General features: G+C 47.5%; 1 protein-coding gene across 1 annotated transcript; it reads right to left on the bottom strand.

Moving 5' to 3' along the window:
• Positions 1–6,583: 6,583 nt before the first annotated feature.
• BAMBI (BMP and activin membrane bound inhibitor) lies at positions 6,584–11,548 on the bottom strand. Its single transcript, XM_022580673.3, has 3 exons — positions 11,176–11,548; positions 7,710–7,997; positions 6,584–7,297 (listed from the first exon to the last, which is right to left on the bottom strand). Exons 1-3 carry the CDS (start codon positions 11,249–11,251, stop codon positions 6,879–6,881), a joined length of 783 nt encoding a protein of 260 aa, XP_022436381.2. The 5' UTR covers positions 11,252–11,548; the 3' UTR covers positions 6,584–6,878.
• Between the last annotated feature and the right edge of the window lie 1,757 nt (positions 11,549–13,305).

The raw sequence follows: 13,305 nt of genomic DNA, 5'->3' as shown, positions 1-13,305 counted from the left end.
TGCTGAGGGCCACGAATAAGAGCCCCATAAATCTTCCCCCACCAAGAAAAGGCCGGGCTTCCCACGTTGGGATAAACAAACTGAACATTTCAAAGCCACCTGTTAGGTACTCACCCCAATTTGCATACAAATGCCAACCAACAGCCTCCTGTGGTTAAACAAGGTGGGTGAGGACGTCGGGGTTTATGGTCCACCTCTAGTGCTTGTCACAAGCCAGCGCCTGGAAAGACTGACCTCCTAACCTGCTTCACAAGCAAGCGTCAGGCCCGGGAAATGACCCTTGACATTTAGCATCCCGCAGGGACGGACAACCCCCTTCAGACGGCCCCCGCCAGCAGTGCCACCTCCGTGCTTTGACCTCCTGTGACATCGTAGCGGGACACAAAGAGTCCCAGGGGAGACCCGCAGGATCGCTGCCACGGCAGGTTCTGCAGAAAATTTGCCTTTGAAAATGCTGGCCGACACCAGTGCTGCTTTTGAAGAAATGGCGTTCCTCTTTTCCACACTTCATTCGTATTTCTAACAAACACTGCTGGAAGCGGGTTGACGTCGCTTTGAGCCAGGACTCATGGAAAATATAAATACAGGTACATATAAAATGTTTTTAAATGAATAAAAGGAATATGGGAAACTAGAAATAATATAAGGATTGGAAAGGCATGAATGATCACCCGCTACACATATATCTTAAATTTACCTTTGGTTACTCATCTATGCATGACTAAGTTTCTTAAGAGAAATAATATATATATAATATAATAAACTATATAATAATAAAAAACAATGAAATATAAAATATCAACTACATTATGTATATTATATTAACTAGTAATATATTTATATGATATAATATATTAATAAAGTTAATGTTATTAATGCTATATTAATTATATCATATGTTGTATTATATTGATTATATTAGTATAATATATAATAGTATAATTATATTACAATAATAAAAACTATATAATAATGTAATAAAAGAAAGCTTTACAAAGTCTAAATTTATAAAACTGTAAATGGATGCACCGGAACCACTTGACTTTTGAAGTAAAAGCATTTTCAGATGAAAATGCTAAACGTTTGAAGGGGGCAGGTAATTTATTTATAACTTTTGGTGTGTCCTTGAATAAAAGACACAGCAGACTACTCTTTGCTTTTATTATAGCATCTGGTCAGAGGCTCATTTCCAGGAGAAGAAAAAGAATTCGCCAAAGTTGCCCCAGTTGCGGATGAAATAGTGTATATCCACCTGCAAGTTCCAGATCCCTGAGCTTTGTGACGAGCACAGCTCTGGGGCACTTATTCCTGACTCCTTAGAGAAACCATATTTGACGAAAATCTTGGATATTTAAAAATACTAAGATGAAAGTACAGCTCTTGGTTTCGTGGTGGGGGGAGGATATACTTTCTGGTGAGAATCAGTTTCCTTCAATTAACCTGGAGGCTGTGCTAACGTTAAAAGGTGGCTGAGCGGATTAGGCCACGCCTCAGTGCTTTCTCCCTTCACTAGCAATCTGCTTTCCTTTAGGCTTCCCAGAGAAAAAAATTACACATCTGGGAAACTGTAGTCTGGGGTAGAGAAACAAACAGAAAGACAATGTTTCTTTATTTACTGACAGTCTAAATTCAGATGCCTGTTGACAAGAAGCCTTGATCTGTCCTTCATCTCACTCTCTCCTTGGATTGTGGAAACCTACAAAGGTGACTGACGCTAGCTCCTCCCCACGAGGAGTTCACAGTTTAATCCCTAAATCCAGGTGAGAAATAGCCCATTCGCCAAGGCAATAGTTAAAGTCTATGGTATCAAAATTACATCCACTGCATTTAGTGAAAAAGGTTTCCACCTGAATGTCTAATGCTTGAAAAGGCAGAAACGGCTTGAAGTGTGGTGTTTCTCCACTGTCCTCAAATGCCAAGGGGAAGAGACCAGGGGTAAGGAGTTTTCTGTATTCCTCTTGGTTTTGACTGCTAACACAATTTTTGACCCATTAGGTTTGTAACGCGAGATCTTTCAGAGTAAACCCACACGACAGCCTCTGACCTGATTAATTCATCACAACTAACACAGTCTTCAAGTGTCTAAAAACAAATCACTGACAAATTCCAACATCTACTTACACGCCCCCCTGAAATTTGTTAAATGTAAAATCACTCCAGGATTACAAAGACCATTTGGCTGTGGCATGGCCTGTGTGTATACATACGGTGTGTGATAAACAGTTATCCACTCGTCTTCCCAGGGTTCTGCTCAGGCCCAGTCCAATAGCAATAGCTGCAAGATACAGCAACTAAATACAATTTGAAATAGCCCCCAGAGGCCATCTGGCCGCTGGCTGCTAGGTAGACGAATCTCCCTGAAGTCCTGAGGAATCTCCTTAAATGCCTTGAGATGTTACCTAACTGCTCATTCAAAGTGTCTCCAAGATTGCTCATCAATACCTATCTGGTTATCCACACTCATATTCACATAAAGGGCAACACTTGCGGCTGTAAGGTTGGTAGCCCTCCCCAAGTAACAAAATCTTCTAAAGGTTACAAAGCAGAACCACTGGAAAATTGTTGCCTTGCTGCAAGTAAACCCTACTATCTGGTTAAACTCAGCTCTGTCCCCCTTCCCAATTCTATCTCCAAATTTCTGGAATGGCAGACAAGCGAACGATACCACCGCACTGCAGAAGCGTGCAGTGTTAGCAAATTAACAATTAGAGGCTCTAAGGTTGTGGTTAGTCTAAAACTGTACCTCAAATAAAGAGTTGTCAAAACTTGAAAGAGCATTTAATTTCATTATTGCATTGGATCTCAGATTCTCAGATCGAGGGTCTGTTTTTTTGTCAGCAGTGAGGGCAACATCCACAGAATGAATTGGGTGGAAGGAAGGGAATAAGTTGGTGTTGCAGCAGTTCTTTTTCTCATGATGACTGTGACCCACAGAGTAATAACTAAATTAACTTCATCCAGGGAAATTAAGTAGATTGTTTACTAAGTAGTGCGTCCCCCAAAAACATTCACAAAGTCCTCCAAACCAGTGGAACCGCTGTATTTTGTCGGGAACACCTATGGGGCAAACTGTAATTGGTAGTAGCACTTGCTCAGAATGCATCAGACACAAACTGTTCAAGCAATTCTGACGCACTCTGTCACCTAACTTGGCTTTTGTGGTTTTCTCAATGGATTAAGTGCCTGGAGCAGCTGAAACTCTGAGAGAACTTCCTTCCGTCAAACATCCAACAGGATAGGTGCGCACAATGAAAACGTTCCTATCAGTGCCGTCCAGATTATCGCAAAAGGAAACAACTACAAACCAACATGATTTGTAGCTAGGAGAGGCTAAAAGCAGTCAATTGAAAGTGAATATTTAAAAAGTTAAATCCAGTCTGCAGGCAACTGAAGAAGGGCTTGCAAACCTCAAATATGCAAAGATCTGAAATACTAAAGAGTAAAATGAAAATATCCCCTGTATAGGTAACAGGTATCAGTTCTCCAATTTTGAGGATTTGGGGGGGGGGGCGGGACTTGAGTTCATCCAAGACTCATGTATTAGCAGGAATACCGCCTCCTACACCTCCTCACAAGAATCACATAAGGTGTAATTACAGCCCCCGTTGTGTGGGTAACTGAACTGAGTATCCAAAGAGCCTAAGTAATGTGCCCAAGTTCACACGTCTGGGAACAGAGGAGCACAGGAACCCAGGCTGTGAGACCCGCAAGTGCTCTGGTCTGCTACCTTGGATGAGTTCAACCTCATCACACCACGTAGCTTTTGTATGTTTAAAGTTATTTGGGCTAAGAGACACAGAAGAGGAACAATTAGAGGCTCTAAGGAAAAAAAGCTCTCCTGGCCCCAAAAAGGCTAGTTCCAGACTCATGATACTAGATGCCACTGCTTTCAAGCTTTTAGTCTATAATCAAGCCATATTGAAACCAGATTTACAAGCTCTTCAGAGGAGAGCTTTGTGATTTTCTAAAGCGGACATGTTTGGTATTTTAGGAGGGAGGTCAAACCCCCTATGGTGCAGTGTTTTTAATAAAATCAGTTCAGCAGAAATTAGAGACACACCAGTCAATTCCTAGGAAGCCTCTGAGCCATTCAAAATAAGGGAGGAAAAATCACATAAAAGATGTAACCACGGACAGATCAATTTTTTCAAAAGGGGCAGAAATGTTTAAGGGGTGTACGTACAGAAACATCATGGCAAATTTGGTCCCATTTGTCTCTGGTTTGGGCAAATTTCCACTTAGAAAGGGAAAATTACTTTTGGGGGGAGTTCTATGTCAATATTAAACAAGGACCGTTCCTGGTAAGCCCAGCCGTGTCCTGACACCTCAGAGTAATGGCAAACACCTCTATGAGGGAAAGACAAACAAATCCATCACCATCCTTACATCACCAAATCAGCTAGGTCATTATTTCATGAAGGGTCCTCTATCTCCGCTCTTGGCAACCTCTACACTCTCGTAGGGAACCAGAAGTAGACACTATATTTAGTTCTTAGAAAAATCAAAGTGGAGAAACCTGCAATATTTTCGTCAAAAGTCCAAGTTATGTGCAGATCCAACTTTAAAACTGGTGGCAAGAACGTGTACAAATACTAAATAAGGAGATAGCAAAGGGAGAGGGTTTGTTATTACGGAAAGAGACAGGTCCTGCCTATTACGTGGCTACAACTTGAGGACACCACCGTCCCACCAACAGGGAGGTGTAAACAGCCTCCTTTACGCAAGAAAGAACAGGAAGCAGCTCAGCCCAAACAGAACCACGTGGAGACACTTTGTATTCACCTGCCACTAAACTTCCCTGACCTTAGCACCAGCCCAGATGCAGGCCTTCCTGGAGGATGGAATTCACTGATTTCAAAGTGCTTCCAAGAGTATAAATTTCAATCCGTCGCTGTTCTATTTATTTCCTAATGAATTCCTGAGTTCCTAGTTAACTGGTATTTGGAAGAAATGGGGTGAATAAAGAATAAGAGCGGGCCAAGCAAGGGAACAGGCCACTTCAGAGTCATGGGACTTGCATGACGCGCTCCCTGACGTGAGGACGCAGAAGAGGCAAGAAGACTTTCAACCTTCAGGCTACAAAATTACTGCAATTTGATCTAAAGCTTGGAAGAGGCGGTGAGGGTGGAAATTTCACCAACTGGCCATTTTGATCCATTCTCTTCTCTTAGGTTTGGAGAGTTAGGCCCCCAAATTCTTTGACTCCCTCAAAAATGGACACACATAAAACGTAATACCTTTTATAAATTGTAAGTCATGCGTGCAAGAACTGTCAATCTCAAAAAGCACAACACGAATGCCATTTATTAGAACGCATATTTATTCCATAGCCTAATTTGTTTGGGGCTGTGGTCCACTAGCTCCTAAATAACCTAGGTATTCATTTTTAGACTAGTCATTTCAACTCAGGTTCTTCCATCTACTGGGCGACTGCACCTGTCTTCTTAAGGGACCCAAATTATACTGATCATAAAATATCCCGGAAAAAAATGCAAAAAATCCTTTAACATTCGTAAAAGAAAACCCCACATGTACTCAAATATGCAGGCTATAGGTTAATTTTTAAGCAGAAGTTTCAAATATACAAAAGTATTGAGAAAAGAACCTACAAATTATTCTCACATTTAAGATAGCAAAGACCCATCTGGGGGGAAAAAGTAAACAAACGTGGCATGGGTTTAAATTCAGGCTGGGCTATATTGCCGAAGTCCTCCAGGAGTGGGAACACTGTTACATAGTGTGTTAGTGGCTAAAACCAAGTCTATTTGATTATATAAATAAAAGAATCATTTGGGGAGGAAATTGTTATTTAAATCTCGATATATAACGTTCACTCTTGAAAATCTTTCTGAAGATTGAGAAGTAAAAAAAATAATAATAACACTGTGTGGAAGGAAGGCTTAAAAACTAGGAACATGGTACAATCATGTTTGGCTAAATTTGGGGTCCAAAATATTAAATTAGGTTTGAGACAGAATAAACTGATGAATTAAGAAGTAAAAGTAGACAGTGACTAACTTTACCAAAACGAAGTTTCATTTAGTAAAAGCTTTTTTTCCTTTTTTGATTAGAGGTAGACACATTTAAAAACATATCCCAGAGCACCTAGATCAAGTTGATAAATACCACTCTCTTTGCTAAGGCAACTTCCGAAATTGATCAGTGATATCTGACCTGGTATAAATAAGTTTCTGATTTCTATTAGATGAAAGTTAAAAACCAGCATTATCCTAACAAAAAAATGTGGGTAAGACACTGAATGATGGGCAGTACACATTTAGAAATTCTCCACACTGAAAGAAAATGACACACGTGCCATGTAAGAAAAAACGAGATCTTGGTCTTGTTTAAAAAAAAAATAAAAATGAAAAAGTTTAGCCAAAATCTATAGTTGAGATCCTACTCTGGGCAATGACAGGTCTTCATTTGTATCATTAATATGTAGTTCCTTACCTTTCCTGCTTAGTTTTTAATTTATGACAAGACACCGCAAAATTTCAGACCAAAAAAAAAAAATACATATATATATATATATATTTCTTTTTTTTAACCTCTATGATAAATCAAGATGTAGGAGCTTACATAGAGCACACTTTCTTTTATTTAGGTACTCGATTCCAGCTCCCTCTGGATGCAAATAACCCTGGTAACAGTGTACAGAGTCTTCTCTTTGCTTTTTATACTTTTAAAGCAAATAATACATTTTGACTGTATTTAAGTCTGTGCAAATAATCCTTCAGAAGAAATATCCAAGATTCTGTTTGCAGAGGTCATTCTATCTCTCGAAGGTCACGACGCGAGTTTGTTTTTCTTCAGATAAAGTGCTCCCGGCCAGCAGAACTCAAAGGGCCCCAGAGGTCCAGTTCCGTGAGACCCCGTCATACGAACTCCAGCTTCCCGTGCCCACTGTACATGCCCCAGTGCACAAGCGACAGGATCTGGTCGTGGCTGAGGTCAGCCTGTCTCGTCTTGTCGCAGGTCAGACAGCAGTTCTCATGGCCGGTCACGGGCACCATGCACTCCAAGTCTAGCTTTGCCACCTGCCCCTTTCTGGAGTGGTGTCCGTGAAAGCTGTAGTGCAAACGGGACAGCATCTGCTGCCGCTGGTCCTGCAGCCTCTTGCTCTCGCTCCGCAGCATCCTCAGGGCCAACATAATCAGCAACACTAGGATCAGCCCCCCGGCGATGGGAACGGCGATCACCGCCACGCGGAACCACAGCTCTTTGGAGGACGTCAGCTCCTGCACCTTGGTGATGAGGTTTCTGCTCCCGTCATGCTGATACCTGTTCCCTTGTCCTAAAGGAACACAAGCAAAACGATCAAGCCCTCCTGGAGACATTCGCGGGCACCCCTCCGTTTTCAACGTGGCACCCCATTAAAGAGAAGCTTACACTTCAATCAATATTTAGAACAGAAATGCTGCCAGTGTGGCAGAGAAGCTTCCAAAAACACTTGCTCACGAACTGTCATTACTGGTTAGTAATGGTCTCTTAGTGGCTTCAAAATGTTGGAAAAACAGGCAAAACCTATTATGCAGACAGACATCTAACGCTCACGCAGACACGAAAGCTACCCAGTAGAGATGCCCCTTTGCACCCAGCCATGCTTCTCCCTCTGCTAGCCCTGATTACATTAACAACAAAATCAGTAGCAGGCAGGCACAAGCCTAGAGACCAGGCAAGGGTTCGGTCAGAGGGCTTCTCCCTACCTGAGGCCTCCCCCTTGGGAGGGGCGAGGACGTCCTGCAGCCCCCGGTAATTGCACATGTCCTCGTGGCAGCACTCCAGCGTGGGTGCAGTGCTGCCAGAGTGGTTGTGGACCTGTCTGGCTTGGCAGACATCCGCTGTGCTTGCGAGAGAGTCCAGGCAGCCATGCGTGAGAGGGGAATTTGTGTTCTGAGGATCAAGAAGCTTGGAGAAGCAGGCGCTCAGCTCAGACTTACACATATAACCAGTAGCCACGCAGTGGGCGGCATCGCAGTAGCATCTGACTTCACCTGAAAACAAGGGGAAACTGCATCAGACTGCTTCAGAGACCAGACAAGGCATCCACTTAAACAACCGCTCAAGCCCCAATCTCAAAGACACTCACTTTAGAGAATATTCAGCTGAGGGCTTCGAAGGGCAGTCCACGTGGACGGGGAAAGCCCTTTGTGCAAGCCGGTGCTTGAATCCCAAGCCAGGGAAATATCATCTTAGAAATGTATTAATCCACGTAGCAGAGAAAAGTTCAATTTAGGGTAAGTTAGCGAATAATGAAAAATAACACTTTTGTTTCTGAAGCAAAATAATCACCCCCATAATTTCTCGTACCGTAAAAGGTAAATTACATTATTTACTCATTCAATCCTACGTGACCGTACAACATGAGATGCTACGCTTTTAGATTCTGTCACTCTAAGTATCTGATTGCCGCTGCTGAATTGGTTACTACCTCAAAGGGCTGCACCGAGACGTAAGAGCTTTAGCTAACATCTCATAAAGCTACTAACTAGAAACACAGCAATCTAGAAGTTGCTCCGGTCAGGGGGTCTGAAAACTATGAAACTGGGTAGCTATTTGCAACCTCTCTAGAAAAGGCAAACTTTGCCTATAAAGATCTATGCGTGCAGGGGAGCTTTTAGTCAGTATATTGTAAAACAGGAACTAGGCAGTTTACAATTAGTGGTTTGCTTGCCAAAGTCAATTTCTTTCAGCCCAAATGGAAAGTCATAAAACTGGGAGCAGGGAGGAGGGGGTAAAACTGCAAAGCTCACTCCTCCCCCCCTCACCGCCCCAGACTCCCCAGTTTTATGTGTAAGTCAACATGGGATCTAAAAGGGGAAACACTGAAACTGAAAAGCCTCTGCTGGTTGAATGAAAAATCCTTAAGGAAACCTCAAATTTTTCTATGGGAAGTGATTAAAAGTTTCCTTTATAAAACTTAGTTTGTGAGTTGCAAGTCACAGCGCAAGATCTGAGGCTTCCACGTCAACTTCTCGTTGAAATTATCTGGCTCTGGGAGCGCTCGCTCACACGCTATCTGAGCCGGTGGACCGCGGCCACTGTCACCTGCCACGGCTGAAGCTGCTGTGAACTGAACTCGGGTACACACCTCTCCCCAGCTTCCTCCTCTGAAGTTCGGCCTGGTTACAGAAACCACCGCCCTGAAACTGAACACCAACACCAACACGGGGCACTACCGCTTTACACACCTCTTCCCAGCCTCGCCTTTCTTCCTGCCTCCTCCCGTGAGTGCCTGAGTAAGAGGTCTCGTTTAACTATCCAAATTCCAGGGCACCGGACCGAGCGCTCAGCCTTCACCAGCATCTGCTAATGCTTCAGGTCTAAAAATGCAGCCAAGTAAACACAGATCTTTGGCAACCTGAGCGCCACCCCGCAAAGCCGGAGGTCTTGCTCCTGTCCTGTGCTGCTGCTGTCCTGGTCTGGGCCCAGGTCCCTTCTCCAGTAAGTAGGACCTTCCAGTCAGAAGCCTGCTTCGCAGAAGCTCTTTACTCCTCTTTCCAAGCTTCTTGCTCTTTCGCATAAAGCCTCACTGGTCTTAAGTGGTGATGACTGCAGATCCCTAAGTCTGACAATTTCCACAGACAGATTGAAAGTAGACATAAAACAGATTAAAAGTCAGTTTTGATCCCAGTCACTTCAGAACTCGTGCAGAAAAAAAGCTGAATACAAGTAAAATGCTGCTTCAATGTTTACGAGAGCCTATTTGAAAGACTATATTTTCAGTGACCTGAAACAGTCTAATAAAATCTTGACAGGTAACTAGGAAAGCTCTAACAACTTTTTTTTTTAATTGGAGCCACATTTGAGCAAGTTGAATGGACTTTTGTGTTACTGTATTAAAACTCTATTTCTGCCGTTTCATAAAGTTTCTTCCTGTGGCACGTGGAAGGCCAGGAGGGGACTGGTATTTTGAAACAGGGAACAATGCTCTTCTGTCTGCCCCCCTTTCTAGTTACTGTATGTGGTGATTAAACAAAAATGTCTGCTTCAGTCCGGACGGCTACAGGAGAGACTGCGGGCTTCTTCCAAAGCTTTTGAAGTCCGCAGCAGTCAGAAACCTCTGATCCCCTAATTATATCATTATCAGGCACATAGTTTCGGTATCTGCGACTTATGTCAGCCGCAGTCCGGCCCCGTTCGGCCGGCCTTTGATAGGGCCAGGAGGCTCCCCTCTGCACCCCGCGAGGGCTGTTATTTAGGGTTGATTACAGCCTTCCTTGCAAAGTAAATAAATACTGTAGCACATCATCCTCGCTGGCCTGGCTTATCCTTCAACCTCATGCCTGCTACATGGCAATTAGAGGAAAGGGGGCGTGGGATGCGGGGTGGAAAAAGCTAAAAATGCTTCCTATTTTCTAAAAAAGTATCTGTTCGCAGAGCAAACAGCAGGGAGAGTTCCTGGCGAGGGAGGCTGGGGGACCTTGAAACCCAGAGGCAGTTGTTTGGGTTATTTCGACCTAAACGGCGAAAGCCTGCAGGAAAAAAGAGAAACTGACCGCTGCTTTTTTTTTTTTTTTTTTGAGTAGCGTTTATGAAATATGAGGTGAGTGGGAAACACGACCGCTGACAGAGCCCCCCACCTCCCAACCCCTGAGAAGCAACACAGCCCACACTCCTGCACACACGCACACCCCTCGGACGGCACACACGCTCGCGGGCTCACAAGCACCCTCGCTCGAAGACACACACACACACACACTCACGGACAGAGACACTGCAGTACAGACACGCACTCGCAGCAGAGACACACTCAAATACAGAGCCGCGCAGACCACCGAGACACACACTCACGACGGAGACGCGCACACGCGGGCACTGGGCGGCGGGGGCGGGGTCCGCCGTCCCTCCCGGCCGCCTCCGCCCCACAGTCGGGCCCCGCTCCCCGGCTGCAGCGCTCGGAAGTTCACGACGGGCCGACCTGCACTAACACTGACAACCACTCGCCCGCAGGCTGTCACTCCCCCTCCGCGCGTCGGGCCCGGGACACCCGGGGGCGGCCGCGAAGCCACCGCCGCGACTTCTAAGGACGGGCAACTTGTCGCGACCTGCGGGCCCCGCGAGGGAGGCCACCTCTCCCGCCGCTAACAAAGCCCTGGCGGCGGGCGCCCCGGGACCCCGCGGCCCTCCCCGGGGAGCGCGCGCCCAGCCGGCTGGCCGGCGGGCACCCACCTTTGGTGAGCAGCACGGCCATGGCGCAGAGTTCGAGCTGCAGCCAGATGAAGATGTAGCTGGAGTGGCGATCCATGGACGCCCCCACGGCCGCGGCGCCCCCGCCGGCTCCCGGAGCCGCGGCGCAGCTGCAGCCTACGGCTCCCGGCGCGCGCAGGGCATGGGTGCTGCCCGGGGCGCGGGGCCGGGCCGCGGCCGGAGCATGGAGCGCGGCTGGAGGGCGCGCGGGGCAGGGTCCGACTCCGCAGGGCGCCCTCCTCCGCTCGGCGCGGCGGTCGGGGTGGGCGCCCGGCTCCGTTCCCCGCGTTCGGCCGGCCACTCGGCGAAGGCGCGAGCGCCGGAGCGCGCAGACACCGCCTGCCGCGAGCTGCCGCCTACACCCGCCCGGATCAGGCCGGCTCCTCGCCGTAAATAGCGCCCCGCGCTGGGAGCCGGCCGGCGCCGCCCCGCCCCGGCCGCGCCGGCGCCGTCCGATTGGCCGCCGGGCTCCAGGCGCTCCTCCCGCAGCCAGGGGGCGGGGCCGGGCGCGGGCTGAGGGCGCTGCCCCGCGGCTCCGAGCGGCGCCGGCGTCTGGGCTGCGGAGGGCGCCGGCCGTCTCCCGCGCTCCCCCTCGCGGAGGCCGCGCGCCCGTGACCTTCGGGAGCGGCTGGTTGAGCCGGGCCTCAGGCCATGCCTCGGGCCCCCGCCTCCGTGACCCTCACCGCGCTGCCTCGGGCCGGCGTGCGCCAGCGCGTGGCTTCCTTTTCGTTCCCCGAAACTCGCGAGTGACCCGCGCGGCCGCCTTCGGACCCCTCCCGCCTCGCGGCGCGTCTCGGGAGCTCGGGGGAGCGGGGGCGGCCCCCGGCGTGGGCCCCGCGGGCCGCCGAGCGCCCGGGGAGGGCGTCCGGGCGGGAAGGGGGCGCGTTCAGCCCTCCCCCCGCCCCTTCCGCGCGTCCGCCCCGCCGAGTGATCAATAAGGCCCAGACAGGCTGTCGATCTGCAGGGGCCGCCGAGTTCTCCCGGGTAGACGGGACGAGTAGCCGGCCACAGACACTTAACGAGAATTAGCAAATCCAAAAGCGCCCGGCGCCAGCGAGACGACACTGGCCGAGACTGACACTCAATTAACCACCCCCCCGAACGGTCGCAGGCAAACACACCGGCTGACCCTGATCAGTACCAGCCCCGCGGGGAGCGCCCTTCTGAGATGCTAATTCACTTACTAGGACTTGGGGGGTTGCCCGCCACAAAGTGCCCAAAGGCGGTCCTGGGAGGGTTGCTGTTGTTTTTCTATTTTTGTGGAGAGGAAATTCAGTTTAAAACTCTTATCTGAGGGAAGCTCTTTTCTCCCCTCCCTCCCAAACCTGGGGTTAACAAAAGTCAACCATTTGCAAAATTTCCTTTTAGGATCAGCCAGCTTTTTGCGACCTGATAAAATGTCAAGGGGCGGGGCGAGGGGGAAAGGCGCATTTAATGCTAAGGCAGGAGAAGCAGTCAAACCCTTGAGGACTAAAGAGTGCAGAAATTAAGACTAAGAAGAAAAATATCTCTATATTTTTTGTATACATATATATTTTTGTGTGTATATATATACACACACATACATATATATGTCTCGACTGAAAATCAAGGCCAACCTTGTAAGTTAATGTTGTAAAGTCCACAGAGCTGCAGGATGTAGTGAACGAAATTGCCTTTGAAAAATAACGTGTATATGCAGAAAAAATAAAATAATTTCATAAACTGATGTTCTGCCCATTACCTCACTGGATCAAAACTGCATCTAAAAGGAGAGGAGCGCCAGCCCAGCAGAAGTTTTAAGAGGCAGTTAAACTGGTTAGGGCACCAGGTAAGCAGCAGCGGGCGTTTCTTAAGTGGGGGGCTGCCCAGCAGGTCCCGAGGGGAGGTTTGGTTGGTACTTCCTGACATGTGAGTATTTGACAAGTTAACAGCTCTAAGGGGTTTATGCAGACAATACTTGTCCTGTAATGACACACTCTCTTTTAACTCTAGAGGGTCCATTATTAGCCAACAGGAAACTTTTCGAGCATATTCGTTCAACTATTTTGGAGCACCCACTGCAGGCCAGGCTCACAGCTTGCGGGGTCCAAAAGATGCCAGAACCTACATGGTAAATCACAAACAAGGGAT

The sequence above is a fragment of the Delphinapterus leucas genome, chromosome 2 (assembly GCF_059928025.1).
Source record: "Delphinapterus leucas isolate spDelLeu-1000000601 "Yukka" chromosome 2, BTC_Dleu_Yukka2, whole genome shotgun sequence".
Taxonomy (NCBI): domain Eukaryota; kingdom Metazoa; phylum Chordata; class Mammalia; order Artiodactyla; family Monodontidae; genus Delphinapterus; species Delphinapterus leucas.
Note: the sequence above shows the minus strand (reverse complement) of the source record. Positions and strands in the feature narration are given on the sequence as shown.